The sequence below is a fragment of the Protomyces lactucae-debilis genome (genome assembly GCF_002105105.1).
Source record: "Protomyces lactucae-debilis strain 12-1054 chromosome Unknown BCR37scaffold_6, whole genome shotgun sequence".
In the NCBI taxonomy this organism is placed as follows: domain Eukaryota; kingdom Fungi; phylum Ascomycota; class Taphrinomycetes; order Taphrinales; family Protomycetaceae; genus Protomyces; species Protomyces lactucae-debilis.
Genome location: NW_024467998.1, coordinates 583,772 through 606,499, shown reverse-complemented (window position 1 = coordinate 606,499; position 22,728 = coordinate 583,772). Strand labels below are relative to the sequence as shown.

The 22,728-nt window shown below is 50.6% G+C and overlaps 5 protein-coding genes across 5 annotated transcripts; 2 read left to right on the top strand and 3 right to left on the bottom strand.

Annotated features, from left to right (window-relative positions):
• Positions 1-6,607: 6,607 nt before the first annotated feature.
• On the bottom strand, positions 6,608-12,301 carry BCR37DRAFT_408204 (1,3-beta-glucan synthase component GLS2). Its single transcript, XM_040872137.1, has 2 exons — positions 12,181-12,301; positions 6,608-12,148 (listed from the first exon to the last, which is right to left on the bottom strand). Exons 1-2 carry the CDS (start codon positions 12,221-12,223, stop codon positions 6,741-6,743), a joined length of 5,451 nt encoding a protein of 1,816 aa, XP_040726531.1. The 5' UTR covers positions 12,224-12,301; the 3' UTR covers positions 6,608-6,740.
• A 224-nt stretch (positions 12,302-12,525) lies between these two features.
• BCR37DRAFT_378550 (uncharacterized protein) lies at positions 12,526-13,241 on the top strand. Its single transcript, XM_040869065.1, has one exon. It carries the CDS (start codon positions 12,556-12,558, stop codon positions 12,916-12,918), a length of 363 nt encoding a protein of 120 aa, XP_040726530.1. The 5' UTR covers positions 12,526-12,555; the 3' UTR covers positions 12,919-13,241.
• A 413-nt stretch (positions 13,242-13,654) lies between these two features.
• On the top strand, positions 13,655-14,296 carry BCR37DRAFT_392078 (mitotic checkpoint regulator, MAD2B-interacting-domain-containing protein; the record flags this gene model as incomplete). The annotated part of the gene is made up of 1 exon (XM_040871103.1): positions 13,655-14,296. One exon carries the CDS (start codon positions 13,655-13,657, stop codon positions 14,294-14,296), a length of 642 nt encoding a protein of 213 aa, XP_040726529.1.
• Positions 14,297-15,050: 754 nt separating this feature from the next.
• Positions 15,051-16,040, bottom strand: BCR37DRAFT_336686 (putative ADP-ribosylation factor-binding protein C25H2.16c; the record flags this gene model as incomplete). The annotated part of the gene is made up of 1 exon (XM_040867235.1): positions 15,051-16,040. A coding segment is annotated over one exon (990 nt), but the record flags the coding sequence as incomplete, so codon positions are not given.
• On the bottom strand, positions 15,865-21,845 carry BCR37DRAFT_408198 (uncharacterized protein; the record flags this gene model as incomplete). Its single annotated transcript, XM_040872136.1, has 2 exons — positions 15,865-21,717; positions 21,763-21,845. The coding sequence occupies 2 exons, from the start codon at positions 21,843-21,845 to the stop codon at positions 16,269-16,271; spliced, it is 5,532 nt and encodes a 1,843-aa protein (XP_040726527.1). The 3' UTR covers positions 15,865-16,268.
• Between the last annotated feature and the right edge of the window lie 883 nt (positions 21,846-22,728).

The window sequence follows — 22,728 nt, the reverse complement described above, 5'->3', positions numbered from 1 at the left end:
TGGACGACACTGAGGCTGCCCACACTACTGGACAAGATGATCAGCATGAAGAAATTGAGGATCGAGATGAAATCAACATGCTACACGTCAACGCCCTTCCACACAAAGCACCAGCTCCGCCACTGCCAAAATTACTGCGACCTGCTGCCGAGATTATACAACCAACATCATACCACGAGATGATCAGACTACCCGAGCGCGAGTACTGGGAAGAAGCCCAGCTCGATCAAATGACAACTCTTTGGCATATGGGGACCTGGACGTTGGTTGATAGACCGGCTGGCAGCCCTGTCATTGGCTGCAAGTGGGCATACAAGGTGAAGTCACTGCCCAACGGGAATCTCGACAAATTCAAAGCACGCTTGGTCGGCAAAGGCTTTTCCCAAATCGAAGGAATCGACTTCAACGAGACATTTGCACCAGTCGCCAAATTCACCACAGTACGGGTCTTGCTTACAATAGCAGTCAACGAAGGGTTGGAGGTCCACCATCTCGATGTTGTTGCTGCCTTCTTGAACGGCACACTCCAGGAGACTGTCTACATGGAGCAACCAAAGGGATACAGCGATGGCAGTGGCCGGGTATGTAAGTTACACAGGACATTGTACGGTCTCAAGCAATCGGGACGAGAATGGTACCTCGAGCTATGCAACTTCCTGACAGCCTATGGATTCGACCAGTGCGAACAAGAACAGGGTCTCTTCGTGCTAGCAGATGGCCTTATCCGATTGGTCGTTTACGTCGACGACTTACTCATTGTTGCGCGAGATCAAGATGCCCTTGCAAAATTCAAGACAGCGATCAAGCAGAAGTGGTCAATGTCAGACTTGGGCATTGCTACTCAATTTTGTGGTGTCGAGATGCAGCGTACAGGGATCGGAGCAATCAAGCTGTCTAGCTCCCGATACATTTCCGACACGTTACGACGCTTTGGCATGGCGGAATGTCGAAGCACCGCACTTCCAATGGACCCGAATGCAAAGTTCTTCGCTCAAGACAAAGACACCACGCCAACCACAGAAGAAGCACTGGAAATGGCAAAGATTCCCTACCAAGAAGCAGTGGGATGCCTCATGTATGTGATGACGACCACTCGCCCGGACCTCGCATTCCCGCTGAGCATCCTTTGCAAGTACATGGCACACCCGAGTTACGATCACTGGAAAGCCGTCAAGCGCCTCCTCCGCTACATGCAAGGCACGAGGGATGACGGGCTCACCATTACACCTGGGCCCAAGAAGCTTGACGTCTGTTCCGACGCTAACTATGCCGGCTGCCAAGATACTGGCAAGTCCACCAGCGGCTACGTTTGCATTCTCAGCGGCAATTGTGTCTCTTGGTCAAGCAGGAAGCAGGAGGTGGTTGCCCTTTCCACCACAGAAGCTGAGTATGTCGGCCTCAGTAATGCCACCAAGGAGCTTCAATGGCTCAAGTGTATCGTCGCCCACATGACGCCGGCAGTCAAAGGCACAGACGCGGCACTCATTGTGGAACTTCACGGCGACAATCAAGGCGCTATTGCACTGGCAAAAGACAACAAGTTTCATTCGCGAACCAAGCACATATTACCTCGCTTTCACTATGTACGCGAATGCCTTCGCCTTGGCTTCATTCAATTGGGTATACGTCGCTACTGGCCAGATGCTCGCAGACTTACTGACGAAAGCGCTCGGCAGCAGGAAGTTTGGCCAGTTCAAAGCGATGCTTGGAGTCGGTAGAGAGGCAAGAGGGGATATGGAACCAGGTCAAGTGTTGTGCGGTGAAGGGCTGGATATACCATCTGAACATCAAGACCTGCCAGCTGGCAATATATAAAGGCCAGCACATCAGAATCGTAGATAACCATCAAGTTGCAAGCACCCAAATCCGCCTATAGCTCTGCAGGAATGTCGCAAGATCGGTGCGACTCCAGAACGCTGCTGCGCATCTTAGTAGGCAAGTAATGGCTTCTACTCCTCTCACGAAGAATATGGATACTTCACTGTCAAATCAGGGGACTTCAGCAGAATCATTCTGATCTAGTACAATCACCAGTGCAACGACATTTGAGAGTGCGCCACAAGAGAAGTTGAGTTCAGCAAAAGGTGCTGTGCGCTGAGAGTTCTGAGTGTGCGACACCGCCGACGCGCGCACTACAAAGTGCCAGCACAACAATTCCGTAGTAACAACGACAGTAACAGCACCTTTTAATACGTTCATGTCTTAGCAGTCCAAGCCCTGTTCATTAAGTACTTGCCATGCATTCGTTACCGCTTCACAAAAGGCTTGATTCCAGGCGTTGCCTTTCTCGAATGTGTCGTATGACCAAAACTACGTCAAATCAGGTTTGGCACTTGGCTGTATTTTTAACAACCTACATTTCTGTGTCTACCTTGTCTCGATCAATCTGACTAATGGTCTCGACATTCATCGCAGCAATTCGGCATTGTCACAGATCACATGGTTTTAGAGCTTTCATTTTGACAAGGGCTAGAAGTTCAACGCTTTTGCCAACATATCATCAGAGTCGTCATAGCTTTGGCATTTCCATATCTTGCTGTTGAGCTTGGCAAACTGGACTGCTGCGTCATCATTTCCAAAATGTGCTGTTGAGCTTGGCAAACTGGACTGCTGTGTCACCTTTCTCTCCAATACATCTGACTCCGAATCATTTCTTCAAAGTCGTGTTTGTCCGGGTGTCTAGGTGGTCCGCTGTTCAACTGATACTGGTATTCTTTCTATGTTGCCATGAGACCTTGCCACCTTCATATACTTGCGCTCATGGAAGCTGCTGGAACATTTGTTGTGTTCATGGAAGCCAATAGAAGAACTAGAACATCTGTTATTTTATTGCTTCCTCTTGCCTTCTGTGTTGTTCCATAATGGTCGACCATAGACATGCGATTAGCCACTGCTGATCACGTCGTGAGATCTGGACCGCGAGTAGCATCACCTCCAACGATCTTGACCGCGAGTAGCATCACCTCCAACAGTATTGGCCCCAAACGGCGTCATTCTCTAAGAATTGAGGATTCTGGCGAATTTGAGGGGTCAACGAAATTAGTGTAGAGCGAGGGCAAATGCATGGCGAACGCCTGATGAGCAGAGCTTGAACTGCTCAGGCATGAACGTATCAAAGTGTGTTGTTGCTGTCGTTTGGATTACGGAATTGCTACCGAAGTGCTGTGCAGGCACTTTACGTTGTGGTGCTCCCGTCGGCGCTGCCTCACCCTCAGAAATCGAAGCGCACAACAATTATGACGTACGTTCTCACTACTGTGTATTTCTGACGCTCACACGATGTTATCCAGGGAAGTTTCGCAATTCGTTGACGCGCTCGGCAGAGACACTACAGATTCTTCAGTAGTTGAAGCAGTCTACATTCCCGTCAATGAGCTTCCCAAGGCCGTTGCTGAAAATCGTGCGTTTTCTTTCAGTAGGAACTCACAAATTCAATTTGCGAAAAGTGGTCTATACCTTTCAATCGACGGGCAAACATATTTCGCAAAGCTCTGGTGTCAGCCAAACAATCGGGTATCTACACTGTCAGGGCGTAAGAATGTGTACAAGTCTTCGCTGTTGTGTCGATGGTGTGCCTCTCAGAAGCCAAGCAAAACCGCGGGCCGTAAAAAATCCACAGAATGGCCACGTCTGTCAAACAAGCGGGACAGAGTTGGCGTCCCTTATCTGCGATGTCAAGCAGACCCGAATCACCGATGTCAACGGACAGGCCCCGCCTTTGGTGAGATTTTGAGGGTTTCCACAAGCATCCAAAGCCCCCAAAGCCTTGTCTGAAGCATTCCGACCTCAAGAATTTCGCAAGGTTCCGACAAGCGTTCCCAAACACGGGCATGACGGCTCTGAAGCAAAAGAAGCTCATCGCAACCTCTTGGGAGAGAGTCCACCTCACTGACATCGATCTTGCGCTCATGAACAACAGTCGTCTGGCGTTTTTGCTGCGCAGCAGTAGCGGGGATCAGCCCGAGGCGTCCTCAAAGGATTTCAACACCAGACAATGCTTTCGACAAATTGACCACCTCATGTCCTCCAATCATCAAAAAGATTGATCTGACTCCAGGGCGTCAGTTAATCATAATGCAACCAGATGAGATGCTCAATTATTTTGACTTTGCACCGCCGAGACAACCATGACCTCCACTTCGGACTTGTAAACCCTGCGACAAGTCCTCCAACCACTTCGTCAAATGCTTTTGGCGTTTCGCAATTCTTGTTAAGATAATGATATCGGCAACCTTTAAGAAGGCTATCAGCCAAATTTTGTCAGTGTGCGAATGAGTGGTAGTTCCGTTCAAGAGCAGCTGTTCATTCTACCAAGTGGCGCGCGACGGCGAGGGTCAAGCCGGCCCATTGTGCCTCGCCAAAATCAACGACGTTAGCGGAATAGCCCACGTCGCCGTTTGGCAGCTTCTGCTCAATGGCGAAGAAGAGTTGCCTGAAGTGCGCGGCGCAACTTTCTGCGCCCAGATCATCTACCCATGAAAATACAATTGGCACCCAGCAACAGAGAGTGGTAGGCCGCAGTGGCAAGCAGTAAACCTTGGATGTAGTAGTATGAGCCGCGACAGTTCCATAGCCACATTGATCACCGATTCGACCTAGGCGAAAGTCAAGATAGTTGAGCATCCCATCTGGCTGAATAATGATCATTCAACGCCTTGGAGTCAGATCAATCTTTTTGATGACTGGAGGACATGAGGTGGTCAATTTGTCGAAAGCATTGTCTGGTGTTGAAATCCTTTGAGGACGCCTCGGGCTGATCCCCGCTACTGCTGCGCAGCAAAAACGCCAGACGACTGTTGTTCATGAGCGCAAGATCGATGTCAGTGAGGTGGACTCTCTCCCAAGAGGTTGCGATGAGCTTCTTTTGCTTCAGAGCCGTCATGCCCGTGTTTGGGAACGCTTGTCGGAACCTTGCGAAATTCTTGAGGTCGGAATGCTTCAGACAAGGCTTTGGGGGCTTTGGATGCTTGTGGAAACCCTCAAAATCTCACCAAAGGCGGGGCCTGTCCGTTGACATCGGTGATTCGGGTCTGCTTGACATCGCAGATAAGGGACGCCAACTCTGTCCCGCTTGTTTGACAGACGTGGCCATTCTGTGGATTTTTTACGGCCCGCGGTTTTGCTTGGCTTCTGAGAGGCACACCATCGACACAACAGCGAAGACTTGTACACATTCTTACGCCCTGACAGTGTAGATACCCGATTGTTTGGCTGACACCAGAGCTTTGCGAAATATGTTTGCCCGTCGATTGAAAGGTATAGACCACTTTTCGCAAATTGAATTTGTGAGTTTCTACTGAGAGAAAACGCACAATTTCCATCAACGGCCTTGAGAAGCTCATTGACGGTAATGAAGACCAGTGAAGAATTTGTTTCTAGTTTGCCGAGCGCGTCGACAACTTGCGTGGCTTCCTGGAGCACTTCGTGTGAGCGTCATCATTTCATAAGAGTGAGATTGTACGTCCTAACTTCGTGGACTATCTAGTCTCGCTAGAGTCTTCCATTCTCTGTGATTGACATTGTTTGCGACAAAAATGATTCTCAAGCTGAGAGGGCTGATGACACAGCAGCTTATTAGTCTGCCGACCTCGAAAGCGCAAATTGAGTTTGCAAATGCTCTGGCGACTCTTGCCATGACTTGATCAAGATGTACTTCGATGTGTCGGCGAAAGTGCCGAGGGTCTAGCCACAATCAAAGCGATAGAACTTCATAGAACAATGTGATTTGCTGTGATAGTGTTGACTTTATAGCGCCTGTTAGCTGAAAGATGGAACCAGGAGACGTTGCCATATTGATCGTTGTGAAGTCTATAGCTAGTCATTTGCAAATCTGATTTTTGTGCATGCGCCACATTCTAGGACAGCAACGCATACGTATTGGGTCTTTTGCTATACTGAAGTCTTCTCGTAGCCCACTTATAGATATCGTTGCATTGGAGGTTGTACAAGATAAAAATAATTCTACTGAAGTCCTCTGACTGAAACACTGAAGGGTTCACGCTCTTATTGAACGGCGAGAAGCCATTACTAGCCTGTTCAGACGATCAGGATCCTGTTGTCGCGTTCTGTCCTTGTGGAAAAAGAGATTTTGCTGATTTGCTCGCTGGACATTTGGCGCACTGGACATTTCCTTGCTGGACAAGTCCGGTCCCCGGACCGCTCGCAACTTGATGATGCCGTTCCGATATTTTGCTTTGATGTTTCTCCTTATTTATGGAATATTTACTTTCGGCTCTTGCTGCATGCCTTATGGCACTATCCGTTGTCCGGCGTGGAGATTTAGAGCACCCTTGTGCGGGTGGATTCTCTGGTTTGCTTCCTTCTTATTATGGAGGACAGTAGTTGAGCTGAGCACGACGTAGCTTTTCTCTTATAAGCTAAAACCCATCACACCGCATCCACAAGTACAGGTTCACCCACCTGATGCTGGCCAGCGCTCAGCAGTATATTTATATATCGTAGCAAGCGAAAAGCACAGGTGATTGGGAGAGCTTACGTTGCGATGATACACACGCTTGGGATGCTAGCCGCTATGGGGACCAGCTCTGCCCTAGAAACTGGGCCGACCGGACGTGTCGGCGTCACCTCTGAGGAAACAATCGCAGAAGTTTGTCTCGGTCAACTCACATTCGTATTTCAGGCCATCAGTGACGACGCATTTTTAACAAAAGTCATATCTATCTAATTCCCAAACGAGTAAACAAAGGTACAAAGATCGCGCGCAGTATCGAGACCCCAGTTTAAGTCGTCGAGTTCTTGTACGTTGTCACATTTGCAGTCGCATTGCGGTCCTTGGGTTGCAACAATGAGAATGGAATACCATCGATGGCTGGAATGTACTTTCCAGCCACAGCGGGACCAATAATGAGCGCCATGAAGATGACAAACATGACAAAGAACATGGTCGCGTAGCGACGGACGATTCGCTTCCTCAATCGATTTTGCTTCATTGAAAAGATGGGAGCTCGGATCTGCCTGCTGGGCCGAAGCCAGAAGAGCACAACTGAATGCCACCGGTCGACATACGGGATAGCCAAGATTGGCAGCATGAGAAAGAGCAAGATGTGACCAAGAATGAAGTCGGCAGAGAAGAGACAGAGCTCGATCATCTTGCAAACAAATTCTCGCGCCGGCTGTGAAAATGCGTGGCCCCCCAGCTTATTCCCATACCATCGACCGGTCCAGAAGGACAAGTTCGCTCCATCGTGTTTGAACTCGCGGGTCAAACAAGCTAACGTCAAAAGCTTCAAAAACCAACGCTGAATCGCAGTAGCTGCGATCATTCCCAGAAGGGCTTTCGGGAATGACCAATGTTCGAGAAACCACATGGCCTCGAAGAGCACGATCAGAATAATGACGGAGATGGCATGAGCGATTGCAGCGAGCACACCCCCAAATTTCTTGCAGCACATCGCGAAGCATGGTCCCATGCAACAAGCCATCAATGAGAAAATGAGGGCTACTCCAGCGTTGATACCAACAGGAGCGAAAGCAACAATGGCCACACGAATAGCAGGGTTCGAGGCATCGGAACTGTTTGGGTCCGTCATATTGCCAGGCTGGCTGTTGATGAAGAGGAAGGGAATGACCGTGACTAGGACAAGGAAGAACGGCCCAACCACTTCAGAGAAGAACACGTTGGTGAATGATGCGCGGGGAATGTCGCCAGACATTTTCTCCGAGGGCAGACCAAGAACTTTACGTTTGTAACCTGTGATTCTGGTTCGCGAGAGTCTGCAATACCCGATCCAAGAATTGGCATGTGTTCTGGAGTTCCCGCGGGACAACCAACGAATGAACTCTCTGTAGTCGACGAAGAAATCGGTCCAGGAAAACTGATGAGGATTGAAGACAAAGGGACTCACGCACAGTGCCAAGATGGAAACCCAGAAGTAGATGAGATGCGGCACCCAGCACGTCAGCGTACCGAACAAAACCATCATGAGCGTTCGGGCTCCCAGATAGATGGAAGGTCCTGCGAATCGCGAGAAGAGGATAGAGAAGGGGATTCTAGAAGTCGCAAAGCCTCTGCCAGTTCCAATGTATCGAGCACCTCCGAAAGCCAGGTTACTAAGCAACGAATTGGCATAAATTTGGAGAACAAATACCTCGAAGATCGGAGAAAGAGATCCGAAGTGCTTGGCAAGACGGGTAGCAGCTCGCAAGACTCCTCGTTCTGTGAGTTCCTGAATGACCAGGGGCACGAAAGAAATGAAGAAGACAATGAAAATCGAGAGGATACAGCGCTTGACCCAATTGAGCACGGGCACAAGGTTGTAGCATCCTCCGGGAACCAACTCATCAGTGATCGGCTTGTCGGGGTTGTAGACACAGATGGTGACCAGGTAGTAGAGCGCGCCAAAGTTGAGCAACACAATCATGAAAAGCTGCACAGACAACATGATGAACAGATTGTTGATGTGGAAACCAGGATGAGCATAGTAGAAGGACAAGAAGCGGTCGAGAGGGAGCTGTGTACCAAGATAGTAGTACTCCCGCGATAACATCTGCTCGCCCATTCCGGTACCAATTTTCGTGGTGAAATTCAGAATCGAGCCGAAGCCGAGGTCGCGACCCTTGCCGCATTGGTAGTACTCACAGTGTTTGATACGCCCTCCTCTTAGGAGAGCAGTCATTCCGGCGTAGATATCTTCATTCAAGTGGAGACCTTTCTGAGCTTTCGAAACACCACCTCGAGTTGTCATGTAAATGCCATTGAGGAAATCTGGGTGACCGTAGTGAAGTTTGCCTCCGATCTGGGCCAGTGTACGAGCGAATAAGGTTCCGAAGGTTTGTTCCTTTCCAGCTGCAACGTCGCCCATAATACCAATGTTCTCTGAGAAAATGTACTCGCGGGCACCAAGGATAGCAACAGGATTGGACACCTCGGTGTCGAGACCAGGGGTATACGGTGATTGTGCCGGAGGCTCCATTTCTTCAAACTCAGCCAGGACGGATCGGATCTTGAGGCATTCTTCGAGGTAATTGTCTTGGTTGGCATCGATGAGCTGAATATACTCTCCTCGATAGAAGATAAGCGCATGATTCTGGTTGTCCGACTTGCCGTCTCCCAGGATAGGATTACCTGACAATTGAATTCTGAACTTAGGTCGGCGACGGCCATTCTCCATGCTGTCAGAATGACCGTCAATCAACGCAGAAAAAATGCGAGGCTCTTCGCCTTCAACAAGAGGGGGCTCTTCGTCCAGGTACGCAATCTGCAGATCAGGATAAGCACGAAGCAGAAATTCGGTGTTCTCGAGCTCTTCCTTGTTGAATTTGGCGTAGCGCTGCATAGAGATCACAAACTTGAACTTGCGACGAGCCATACGCTCGAGTTCACGCTCAAGCTTTTCAGTGTTGCCGGCAAACATTTGAACCACCTCGGGATTCTCTACTCGGTAAAGCAGCTTGATTGCTCGAGCGTAGTTCATGAATCCAGAGACAGTGCGATACAGTGTTTGGGAACGAAGAGACGCCCAGATTCGGGTTCGCAAAGTGTATTCGGGAGCAGCACTCTTGAAACCGATGCAATAGAAGGGTAAGTCATCAATTTTGCTTTTGACAGTCTCCTTGCTCTCTTCCTTCTCGCCCATTTCACCACCGGGGTATACGCTTGTCTCTTCTGCCAAGATCTTAGTGTCCTTGACAAAACAGTCCCACTCCACTGGATGCAATTGCTTGAGGTATTCCAGCAGCGTGACTCGCGACAATTGGTCATCCTCGCGAATAATCTCACGCAAGGAAAGCAAGATTTTCTCGCCGTAGTGAGGGACCAAGACGGTGAATGTAGGCATGTTGTCCACTGGGACAGGCTCCGGAATCGGTGTCGAAAGCGATTGAGCGAAGAATGAAATTCGACGTTCCGCTTCAGAGTGGCTAGGGAAGAACTCGGTCTTGAAGGAATGATCTTCTTGCGAGACAAAAAATGTCGGCGCTCGCAGTGTTCGCTTGCCTTCTTGCTCGGAGGGCACTTGGTGATATAGCAGTCGCTGTACATGGTCGATAGCCAGTAGGTGCTCGCGATACATGCTGATAACGACTGCATTCCAAATTTGAGAGATGAGGACCTTTGGCTTGTACTTAATCTCCATATCATTGGTCGCCAGAATCTTGGAATAGATCCTCTTCGGCATACGCGAGAAGATATTTCTCCATGGGGTCCAAACAGAAGCTCCCAAGTGGAAGGAGCGTGCCACCGATGCCAGCGTATTGGCCAGGATGTAAAACAAGAACGTGTCGAGGAAGAACAGCACAAGATCTGTTAGGTACATCAGACCAAGGAGAATTTGCGGTTGGTAGACACAAAGGTAATTCTTGACGTACATTGCTGAGCAGTCGTACACCTTCATAGGCTGAAGGATCTTGATTGGATCTCGGAACGACAGAGTGAGGAAGAAATACGACTCAACAAACTTGAGCGCGAAAACGGCGAGCCACAATCCATAAGACATCCACATGTCGTTGCCAGTGAGCCTATAGAAAGAGGCGGTGAAGGTTTGACTCGACACATATCGTCGGGAATTCTTGTAGAGGTAATTTCCGAACAGGCCTCCCAGTGGCATGACGGAAAAATAAAGGAAGGTAGCAATCGAGAAGAAGAAGGCCACGACTGAGATGATGTGGGGAATCTTCTCCCTTTGCTTTTCCTCTGTCTTGCAGATGAAGAAGACATACACTGGTCCAGCCAAGTTGATAACGAAGAAGAGTAAAAGGATCATCAGCCGACGACTCAATGCTTGAGCCCCGGACCACTTCCGCGGTACGTATGCCCACTCGCAGATGGTTGCCAATATCATAAGAAACGATGCGACCGCACCACCCAAAGCACATGCTGCCCAGCGTGCAGCAGCCGCTGGCTGATTATCGAGGCGCTGGCGATAATTGTGAGTGTAAATCGTAGGTGAATTGAAGGCGGTGAAATACCAAAACATCGTAATGTGGATGATCCAAATACGGTTGAAATTGGTAAACATGTGAAACCAGGAGCGCGTTTCCTTGAAAGTCTTGAAGAACACTTTCTTCCACACCACATCGCCCAGTCGGTGGTAACGCTGCGAAGGCGGCAAGTCGACCATACGCGATTTGTCCTCGAATCGGATCTTGGCGATACCTTCAGGATACCAGAATAATTGATTGATATCATCATACCCAATCGTTTTGTCGTGATCACGCTCGCGTTTGACGTACTTGCCGTCGTTTATCTCATAACCTTGATCGCGCATGTAGAGATATAGTGGGCTGATGACTGTCTGCAGATAATGACCTTCTTCGACTTGCACACCTTGTCCAGACAGGACCTCTGGAGAATTGAGATAATCGTCTGCGCATTTGAAAATGAATGCGATAGTCTCTGGGCAGAACCTCACTTGGTTGGCCTCACCCCAAATGAGCAAATAGAGTGCCACCTGTTGAACTCGCTGTTGCTGTGACATGGCATTCATCTTTGTTTTCCAACGATACTCTGCGGCTTCCAAGGAGTTGTCACCTTCGAGCTCGTTGAGAGTCGTCGTGGCATCGGTCTGGTCGACGACATTCTTCTTCTTCTTCGACTTGCGCTTCGAGGTTGCCTTGCCAAGCTTCATGCTGCCGAAACCAACGGCATCATCTAAATCGAGTTGTGCGGCGAAGTACCATTTGCGATAATTGGCACTCTCTCCGCCGATATAGTCAGCATGAAGAGACAGGAGAGCCTGATTGGGAGTCATTCGAGAAGCACGAGAGTCGCAAAGCGTCATGAAGAAATCATACATGTTTCGCATTGAGTCGCGCTGGAAGCCGAACTTGTTGGTCAGGTCAATGAAGATGTCCTCAATCTCTTCTTTGCTGATTGGAATCTGGTTCTCGGGGATCCAAGCCGGATAAGGCTCGCGAGATCGATTCATCGATGCGTAGTCCATGTTACCGTACACTGGTGTACTTGCTCCCGAAGAGCGGTTGCCATTGTAAGACACCTGACTGGAGTCTGGTCGGTATTGTCCATTGAATGAATCAGTGCTGGGCCCGTAAGGTAGATTACGATCGTCATGACGGTCATACACGCCCATTTCTGCGCCGCGGGCCATGTCAGACCTCATGGTGAAATCAGAGAAGGTCTCACTCTCGCCCTCAGACGAACCACGCTTCACTGAATTGTTAGCCCATGTCACTTGGAGCTCCGAGATAACGCACCTCGCTGACCGCCATCATTGTAGTACTGAACAGGCTGCTGGCCTGCTGCCATGCCGTGTCGGGCATCATAGACGTCGGCTGGGTATGCCTCGACGGGATAGTCCTCGTAACCGTCCTGATTGTAGTCATACGGCCCGTAGCCGCCGCCTACATCAGAGTCTTGGTAATACTGGTCGTACTGCTGCTCGCTTGCGTACGCGTCAGGCTCGTTGATGTAATTGCTCTGAGGAGCATAAGGATCCTGAAAGAAGATGTCAGCAAGAAGTCCACGGTCAGAGTCTCCCAGAGAAGTAGATGGGATTAGGAGGCGCCAATGGAGCAGCACCTGGCGTGACGTACCTGCTGGGAGTCCGGGTGGCCGTAGTCGTAATCCTCCTCGTAGCGATGGGACATTGGAAATGCCGTGGAACTACGCTGGGTGGGAGCGCAGGCACTAGTCCGGTTGAGTGTCCTGGTGCAAAGGGAAGAAAGGAAGGTGGTGTGGGTGTTTGCCTTGTGTCGACTCCTGTGTGTGTCTTCTGCTGCTCCCTTGCTTTCAAACTCCTTCCTCCCTGGGCGGGCAGAAATTTTTCAAACCACGGCCGCGACTCTGCTTTCAATCTACAGCGCCAGCTAAAGCCGCGGAAGCAGCCGTGCCGAGCTGGCCAGATGATGAGCTATAGATATCTATGTACACCTCTACGGTGCTGCTATCTGACCTTGTCCAGCATGGCAAGGCCTTGCTACCTTGCAATCCTGAAGTCATGATTACCTGTACTTGGGCCCGGAATAGCAACCCGTGGACAGCAATGACAACCCAAACTCAAGTGCTATTTTGGGCATGCAAAAGAACGAGTGGCAAATATTCCATCCTCGAAGTCGTAGTCTCAAGGCCGCGATTGGCGAGAGTAGATGACGATCTAGGTATCTAGGAATCGATTCTGGACATTCAGGCAGGTACACCGTATAACTAGGCCTGAAACTGTATCATAGACTGCTCGGCTTCGAATAAGGGTGGGGCTTATGTAATACAGACTCCTGCGACGATTTCGAGGCAACTCTACGTGTAGACTGTAAAGTACATGTGCACCTGTCGTCCGGGGAGAGGCCATAATTCAGGTGTAGAAAGAACGTCCTGTGCTACGAATCCAGTCTATGGCTTGCCAATTCGCCAGTCTGAGTCCACGAATCACGCACACTGCCATAGGCGACTGTCAAACTTGAGCTAAATTTCATTCTCAAGCTCTCGCACGCTTGCACCCTGCATTTCCACGGTTGGACGTTGGGAGAACCTGGGAGCAGAATAGTCGATCCAATCCGTGCTACTCGCTACAGTCAACCTTCAGCCCTTGGCTCTGTCTCCCATTCCCTTGCTGGAGCAGCCTGAACTAGCTTGCAACGCGAGCCTGAGGCATCTTCCTGACTGCTCCAACTTGTATCTTGCAAGCATACAGAAAAGACTAAGCTACCGGTGCGAGCTCTCTGTATTACGTTCTTGGCAACAATGCTGGTCGACTACGATGGCGAAGAGGAGTCTACAGCCGCTCACCGCTCTCCAAAGCCCGAACTGCTCGATGCACTGCACGAAGTAAAAAGCTCTTTCAAGGCTTCAAAGCGTCGCAAGGTTGGCAGTGGCCCGTCTATTCGACATGGAACGGAGCAATCACAGGAGTTGAAGTCTGCTTCTGGAGATCAAATTACGAGAGCCGCACTAGCGCTCGACTTGTTTGGAGTCAGTCCGCCGAACAAGCTATCCCGTCCAAACACAAACACGAGTGAATTTTACCAGCCTGTCTTTCAGCAAGAGAAGGCCGCTGCCATTTCCAACCAAACGAAGGCCATGGTCCCGCCAAGAAAAGCTGATGACCATCTCTCAATAGATGCTCTCTTGAGCAAGCGCGACCTGTCAGCCAGAGCTGTGCATGATGTACAAGAGTTTGATGCTGGCCTACAGTACAAATTAAATAACGATGCTAGAGAGTCTGGAGATCTGAAAGAGGAGACGACTGTTCGCTCTATCGGTGGCGGAAAACACCAGCTGTCGTCCCTTCTCAACTCTGCGCTTAGTCAGAGGGAGGCACTCGAAGCTCAATTTGCCAAGAACAAAGACAAGAAAAGGTCGGCTGGTGCTCGTTATGGCTTTTGAATGGAAGATTGCTACTGACTTGTTACACCACGAATGACACTTGATCGTTGCGCTCTTTAGGCGCTCCATTGACCGCGTAAAGCACCTTGAATCGCAACTTAGCTGTCCAACCTGATGTGCCCGAGTTGCCAACTAGCGTGATTGCTTGACGACACCCGTTGAGCTCATTGGCTTGCAAGCTATTCTTCGAGGCCAAGTCGAGCTTCAACTGCATGGATTTCGGAACGGCGATCTGAAGGTCAATGCTACCCAAGGGCGAGCTACAGCGGTTGCTGAAAACGGCTTCAGCCTTCAAAGGCGAGTCGGCACTACCACTGCCGCCGAGGAGAACGAGTTCAATATGCAAATCATCCGATTCTAAAAGCTTGATGCGTCGCCCTGTTGAGCTGCCCGAGCTCGACTCCTTCTCGGGTGAAATCTGCAAGCCTGCAAATGCAGCCATCTGTTGACTCGCAGGGGCAGCATTATTTGATGCGGCGCCGAGCGAGATCGATCCACTGGCACCGAATGCGTCCATGCCACCAAAATTCAAACCCAGCAGGTCATCCATGTCCGATGCAGCTGCTTTCCCTGCTTGCTTTCCGGATGCGGAGGCCTGCGGAGCGGTGTTGCCGGTGGCAAGCTTGGGCTGCTGTGCTTCATCTGCATCGAAATCAAGCAGATTGAGATCTTGCTCGAATTTGGATTGTGTAGTGGGCGCCGAGCTTGTCGTATTGTTTGTTCGATCGCTCACTGGCATTATTGGGAGCGTTGTTGGCACTCGCTGTGCAGCTGCAAAATCACCTTTGCGCAACAAATCGTACTTGGTCACGATGGAGTTGATTGAGTCATTGAGCTCAAAGAGCTTGCCAACCGCTTCCTGATCTTCAGATTCGTCCTCACACATCTTCTGAAGCTTTGGCTGAGCGTTGCGGATGCTATCGGCAAGCTCTTGATATATGTCGCCGTCAGCCAGAACGTCGGCTTCATTGAGACCTGAAAGCATTTCAACCAACAGTGATGCCTTTCGCCGGATGTGATCTGTCTCTTCGGCTGCCTTGGCTCTGTAGTCCACTTTATTTTGGTCGAAGCCTGCCATGACCTTCATGAGCTGATTGGCCTCCTTGAGGTCGGCAGGGGTTCCTCGTCTTATCAATTCCTGTAGCTTGGCGGAATGGGCTGCTCGATCTTCTGCTTCCATTTCAGACGCGGACTTTAGCGAATCGTTTGGGTTGAGTACACTTGCGGCCCCAGCGTTGATCTCTGGGAAATCGTAACCTTTGTAATGCAAAAGCCTGTGCATGTCCCGAATGTAGCCCATATCATCCTTGTATTTGCTCGTTGAGCAAAGCGTTTGCCGCCACTGCTCGAGCAGTTCAAGGACACGAAATTGCACTCGACTGGGTCTTGGAGGCGGTCTCTCCGGAAATCGTCGCACAAGCTCATTCAGAAACTCCTTTGTTGCGATTTGCAGGTGAAAAGCATAGCCGCAATTCTTGACCAGCATGTCCAGGAGCGCGATCGCCAAGAGAGATGTGATAGGGTTTAGCGAGTTGATCTTGTGAACGATGGCCACAGCCGCGTCCCGGGGCATATTGCCTTTCTTCGAGTTGATGAGGTCGGCAATCTCCAAATTCAGCGCCAAATTAGGTTCAAAATTGGACGGTGAAGTAGCACGATTGATGTAGCTATAGAGGTGTGCTGTACCCTTGGGCAACGAGCTCTGAGGCCTCGAGTATGCATTGATGTCGTCCAAGCTGACCATGCTTGCAGTTTAGGCGTATGCCGCTGGATAAGTTGAGTTGCGGTTGTGATTGTGATTGGAGTGATTGGGGGTGGGTGACGAGATTCGACACTCAAGCACAAGCCTGAGGCTGAGAGACCCGGAACTTTTGCTTGGACCAGCGTATGATCGGGTCAGAGACGGAGAAAACATCAATCAAAGACAAAGTCTATCTCTAGGAACAGACGAGACGTAAAAACATAAGGATACTCAAGCGCTAATCGCAACCGCCACGGACTGCACATCATCGTGCGAGATGCTCACCTGCACATTTTTGATGCCTGCTGCATCTGCAGCCTCTCTAGCAGCCCCATTCAACCTGACTTGTGGCTCCCCATTGGTCGATCGGATAATCTCGATGTCCAACAAGCTAGCTCCAGCTCCCCGACTCTTGACACCGAGACTCTTGAAGACAGCTTCCTTTGCGCTCCACGTGCCAGCATAGCTTGATTGAGGAGAGGGCGCCTGATTGCAATAGGCCTGCTCCCCTGGTGTGAAGTTGCGAGATACGAAGGTGTCATTTGCAATGTGGACACTAGAGATCAACTCAACGTCCACACCGACATTCTTGCCGCCGCTAGCCTTGGCCAGGTTGTCTAACAATGCTTCGGTGGGCTGTTTTGGATGTGGTTGGTGGAAATCTGCTGCGAACGACCAGCTGCCGGCCTTGTTGGCGCTAGCACGAGCCAGAGGATCGAGGAAGACGCCGTCTTCTTGAGCGTCTGTAAAGGGAGCTGCGGTCTTCGCCTGGATGAGGTTGTTGTTGGCGAACGATTCATGAAGATAGCGGTAAGACTTTTTGTAGCGGGCAGCAACCTTTGATCGATACGTCGCTAGGGTCGTATCCTCCAGAGTAGCAAAGACGTAGTCTGGGTGAATAACAATCAGTTGAGCTCCGACCTGACCGAATCCGAAGGATGTTACTGAAACAGCGCGAACACCATCCGTTTGTATACTGCGACTCGGGTACAAGATGTGCGAGAATCGTTCCAGATATTTGTCGACATTATCAGCATTGCGATTTCCAGGGACAAGGCCAGAGTTTAGAATTTGCATAGCTCCATTCAGCATCCAGGCACAAGCTGCTCCTTTTGGATGTCCAGTGAGGTACTTTTGGAAAACGCCGAGGAGTGGGTTGCCTTTCGTGCGACCGAGATGCTCCAACTGCTTCGAGATGACATTCGATTCGTTTTTGTCGTTCGCGACCGTCGACGTGCCATGGAAAGACGCAACTCCAATGTCATCCACTGTCATACCCCAAACAGCCAATGCGCCACGCAGCGGCGCGATCGTTGCATCGTTTTTGAAGAACTCATTGCCGTAGGTATTTTGTGCTTCCTTGATTTGACGCTGAGCCTCGCGCTGGATGTGGCTTGCGCGTTCGGACCGGAACGCTGCCGCGTCCAGGTTTGGGACTTGAGACTGCATCGCAGCCACCTCATCGTCCATGTAGGAGAACTCTGCTTCGGCCCATTGAGAGATTTGACCTAATCGTCTTTGCATCTGCCGCCTGCGGTAATTCATGTCGAGCAACGGAGATGGGAATTTGGATGGTGCTTCGCGGGCAGTAGTGAGAATACCTTGTCCTGGTGCCGGCACCGAACGACCTTCCTTGTCGGTCGCTGTAGCGGTGAAGGCAATGATACCGTATATGGGTACGCCCATCTGGATTGCCAATGAGCCCTGCATGAGGATCTGGATACCAGCGCCTTGCGATTCCATGAAGCCAGACCTGGTTGTTGTCGTCGGCCTAGACATTTCCTTCGGGGTTCGGCCGTGAGCCGCTTCTTTGTCCGCATTACTAGTAGCGCCCATGTTGGCAAACTCGTATGAGCCTTCCTCTTGGAAATCGTCGTAACCACCAACAATGACGATCTTGGCTTTGCCCGAAGCAATAGTATCGCAGCCAATCTCGACAGACTCGGCGGCCGTGGCACATGCTCCGACTGGTGTTTTGATTGGCCCAGCTGATGACAAAATCAGCATGTTGACCCAAGCTGACATTGTGTTGATGAACGACTCTTGGAGAATATCCTTTTGGACTGGCTTGTCGATCCAACGATCCTTGTACATGCCCCGCAATGCCGTCACACCTCCGATGCCCGAACCAGCAGTGTTGCCTACTTCAGAGACATGCACATACTGATAGAACTCGTATGGATCAGTGATTCCGGACGAAATCAATGCTTCAACTGTAGAGACAAGCGTGTACAAAGTGACTGGGTCAACTTGAGAAATGATATCATCGTCCAATCCATATCGCTTCGGGTTCCATCCTGTCGGAATCTGGCCTGCGACGAGCCGGTCGAAACGGAGTGCTTTGGGAATGAGCAGAGTAGCGCCCGTCTTGAATCTGACGGACCACTCGCCACTCTCTTTATTCTCAAATGTCTCCACCTTGTCACCATGCTCCAGCTTGTACGCTGCGGCGGTCTCAGCGGACGTCTCGAACTCATCCAAATCGTGCTCGATCACAACTTCTTGGAGCAGTTGTTTCTTATTTGGATCGTAGCCATCGAACAAATCTGGCTCAATCAATCGAATGCCAGCGTGATCGAGGATTGCCTGCTCATATTTCGCCTTGACATCCTTATCATCAACGACTGCACCACTCTTCGCGTCAACCCATGTTCCATTTTTGTTCGCAATCAAACCCATCAACCACGCCATCTCAATGCAGCCCTCAAGCGAAAACTCTCCATAAGCCTCCATTTCCCAGCGAGTCCTCGAGTTTCCCCATGGTCCCACTTCTGAGAAACCAGTCACGACAGCAACTTTGTCAAGATCGACCATTCCTTTGAGATGAGCGAGCGGCTTGAGTTCTTCAGCTGTCTTGATTGGAGGAAAGTCAAATTTCATGTTTGCGCGGGGCTGAATCATCTGCTTCTTGTGCAGACGCTCTGCTTCTGCGCCGTTCACGACCTGGTGCTCCATGGCGGTCTCGGCGGCCACGGCCTTTCGAACTTCACTAGTAGCACTCAGATCGGCTCGCAGCTGGCTGGTCAAATCTTTCAAGTTTGGCAAAAATTGAAATCCGCCATTCAAGTCAGCCCAGACAGGCTCCTGCTGGCAGAGGCGAGTGATGGCAGGCGTCATCAGCCCTAGAATATTGAATGCCATCTCCTGTTGACTGAATGTCCGCACGCCGAGCTTCTCAATACCTTCTGCGATTGTGTTGTTGGCGGACATCAGACCAGTACCCCTAGTCCAGCCAATCACAACGCCAGTAATGGTCAGGTATGCAGCCCAAGATTCCGAATGCCAGCGATTGAACAGCGTCTCAAGACCGAGCTTTGACTCGGAATACAGTCCATCATTGCCGAAAGAACCGTGATTGGGGGAGAGCGGTAGCATGCACTGCGCAGGGCGTGTATCAATTCCTTTGGCAGCCTTTTGAGCCTTGACGGCGCCAAGAAGCCGGACCAGGTTTGTGAGCATGATGCGGTGGGCAAGCTCCGACCTTGAGTCGATAGTGTCAATCTCGCGACCATTCTCAGGAATAGCAGCAAAAGGAATGATGAAGTCCAAATCCCATCCCAGACCTTTCTTCTCGTCGTAAATGTAATCAACAAGTGCATCAACGTCCTGCTTTGAACCTTGATTGAAAGGGACGACGATCAAAGTGGATCCCTTGGAGCCATATCTAGCAAAAGTCTGTTGATAGAATTCAGTCACGCTGCGACTATATCGCGATGTGGTCACGACAACCCGGGCACCACCTGCGAGAAGGCCCTGCATGACTTCGGCTCCAATTGATCCTGCGCCACAGCCAGTCATCAGCACGTTCTTGTGTTCAAATGTCACACCATCACGGGCTGCGTGCTCAAGACCGTCGAGGTAGACTTCCGTCAATTGACTCGAGTACTCCCAACCATGCTCCTCCTTCTTCTTGAGGTGCAAGAATGGGATGGTCTCCTTTTCTGGGCGTGTAGAAGATGCTGCCTTCTTCATGCGGCGCCCTCGCTTTGGTTTCTCATCAAGAGTGACTGCATTGGCTGCGAGAGCTTTCACAACATCCGCATAAAGCGATTTGATTTGCAGCTTGCTTGATTTTGACATCTTATTTTGCTGCTTGATGATGCGGTAGATGCTGCGAAGGTCATCCTGTACTTTGGTCTTGGAAGCGAAACTTGTGAGCTTACCACCCATGGCCATCTCTTTCACGTAGTGCTCCAATTTGCGAACAGCAGGGCGAGGCACTTCGTCGTAAGACATATTGCCCTTTGAATCGATTCTTGTCTGGGGACCTGTTGGGTAGGTGACGTCTTTATAGACGGGAGCAACGTCAATAACCTCGGTACAAACGTCTAAAAGCGATTGTGCCAATTCTTTTGCCAGCTTGTAAGTTTCAGACTTTTCCTCGGGGCAGTGGTCAATGTGATATTGCATGAATTCAAGCAGCGTAGGGTTTGATCGATTCATGACGGAAATACAACGGGCCACAATCTCGCGATCCACAAGTTTGAGGCGCCCAAAAATGATGTCGAAATACATGCTGAGCGCGTCTTGCCTCACCCAGTTCCAATCAGAGTCGTACACTCGAGCCTTGAGGGGACTGAAAACAGGAGCAATGCCGGATGCGTAAAAATCGCCATGCTCGGCTTCCCAAAGGTCGATCTGCGCCTGAAGTGCTGTACTTGTTGCCTTCTCGTCGATGAATTTCTTCTCGCCAGACATGAGATCAAGCTTGAGGAAACGAGCGTACAGGTCGAGCTGGCTACGAGCCATATCCGTCTGATCTTTTGTAAGGGCTGCGAATTGCGCAGGATCCAGGCCAGCCCCGCCTGAGGATCCTTCGCTTGCTCCGGCTGCGGCTGGCGCTGTCAGCGAGATGCCGGCTTTGGAGGCATATTTCTGGGCAATTGTATCAAGGAAGCTTTTGGCGTCTGCTTCAGAACCGAGCCGGCTTGCGGGCTCCATAGTCAGAGCGAGCAGTAAAATAGACTCAGTTCGGCCAGCGCCCAAACCAAATTTAGTTGCAAGATAGCTTCGTACAGAGGTCAGATTGAAGCCTCCAGGCATTTTCGATGCGACCAAGCGCTGCACCAAAGAGCTAGATTGCTTTCCGAGTTGACCATTGAAAGACCCTTGCATGGCTGCGCCCAATTCTTCGAGAGGGGTGTCTTCAGGCTTCTCCGGCGTGTTTCCAAATTCCTTGCCAAGGTCACCAAGAATCTCATTTTGCATTGTCGACTTGCCACCCACAAGGTCTTTGATTGCCTTCGAAAGGGGCACCTCATCAATTGTCTTCTTGAGCTTCTGTGCAACAAGAGCGTGTACCACATCAACGGCCTTGACTGGCTCATCAGGGATGGATGCCGCAGGGCCCGCATTAGCAGCCGGCGATGGTGGTGGTGGTGGGGCGGGAGCAGAAGTAACAGAGACCACAGTCGCAGGGGCGCTTTGGGTCACTCCAGCGGCCTCGACTTGCGCAGCTGGGCTACTTTCCTCCACAGGTGCATCCTCAATGTTGTAGTAGATGGACTTTGCGTCGGCTGAATAACAGAGCACATCGCGCTGAATCGACTTGGCCGCGTCGTATGACTCGTACTTTTGCTTCAACGTGCGTTTCGCCATGCCTGCAAGCGTGGGAGAAGGCCCAATTTCCACCATACGCTCAGCGCCAAAATCTCGAAGGAGCACATCCTGCGTTTCAATCCTAGTGGAGTCAGCGACCCTGAAAATAGCAACATGGACGGCCTACCATCGCACAGGCGATGCAAATTGGTATGCTAGTAGCTCTATCAGAAGCGTATGAGCAAGCTCTTGTTCGAGCTCTGCGTTCATAGTGAAGGCTCCTGAACACTCAATCTTGGACATTAGCAGATGCTTTTCGATGCGAATTCAGCGCGGATCTTACTTAGCAGTAACGGGCTCTGATGGATGCAGGTATGCTGGGCTGCAGAGTGGTCGACTGAAGCTGCAAGGGCACGGTTTATCAGAGACCGCTTGTCGTCCGCTATGTGCGTTGGCGTCGGGCTTTTGCAAGAGCACTTGAGTAGTCGAGTTCGCGGTGTCTGACGTTGAGGTTTCGCGCGTTTGGGCTGCCGGCTGCTGATTGGCCGGCATTCGCGGGTTGGGGGCAAGGACACAAAGCAACAGTTTTCGGCAGAGAAGCAGCAGCTGGCCATGCAGTACATCAAGAGAGCTATACGCTTACTCTACGGGCAAGGAAGGCCAGTCTCTATGGGAAAGGCGCTAGTCAAGTCTAATGAGAGAAAGTCGTCGATGGGATGTTGCGGGCCTGAGCAGTGAGCACATCGCCAGCGCATTCGTGCTGAAAAATAAGCTTTCTGCGCATACGTACCGTACCCACCCACCCGGCTGTCTGTCTATCTGTCTGTCTGGCTGGCTGACTTGCTTGCACGCGTCCTTTCAAGTGATCCAGCGGTAAAATAGCACTAGCTTATACCATCATGCGTGCCGTCATGGCATAGGCTGTTCCTATGAAGCATCTATCTCAGCTGCATATGCATGGAGGTGTGCATTCAGATGAGCGTGAAACCCTCAATTGCGCCTTCTCGAAGGTCGTATCATGTATCATGATGTATGTAGAAGCCCCGCCGTAGTGAGCACGCAGGAAGAGTGCAGTTTTTAGATATGCACAGTCTATCTAGCCTGAGACGTGTGAAGCCTGGCCGTGCTGCCATAGCTGAAGCCTCGTCTGCGC

Excerpts from the sequence above, each read along its gene's own strand:
- BCR37DRAFT_378550 (XM_040869065.1), top strand. The coding sequence starts at position 12,556 with ATGGGACATTGGAAATGCCGTGGAACTACGCTGGGTGGGAGCGCAGGC.
- BCR37DRAFT_408204 (XM_040872137.1), bottom strand. The coding sequence starts at position 12,223 with ATGGCAGCAGGCCAGCAGCCTGTTCAGTACTACAATGATGGCG. Across the intron at positions 12,149-12,180 it reads TCAGTACTACAATGATGGCG|TGACATGGGCTAACAATTCA; the intron begins GTCAGCGAGGTG and ends CGGAGCTCCAAG.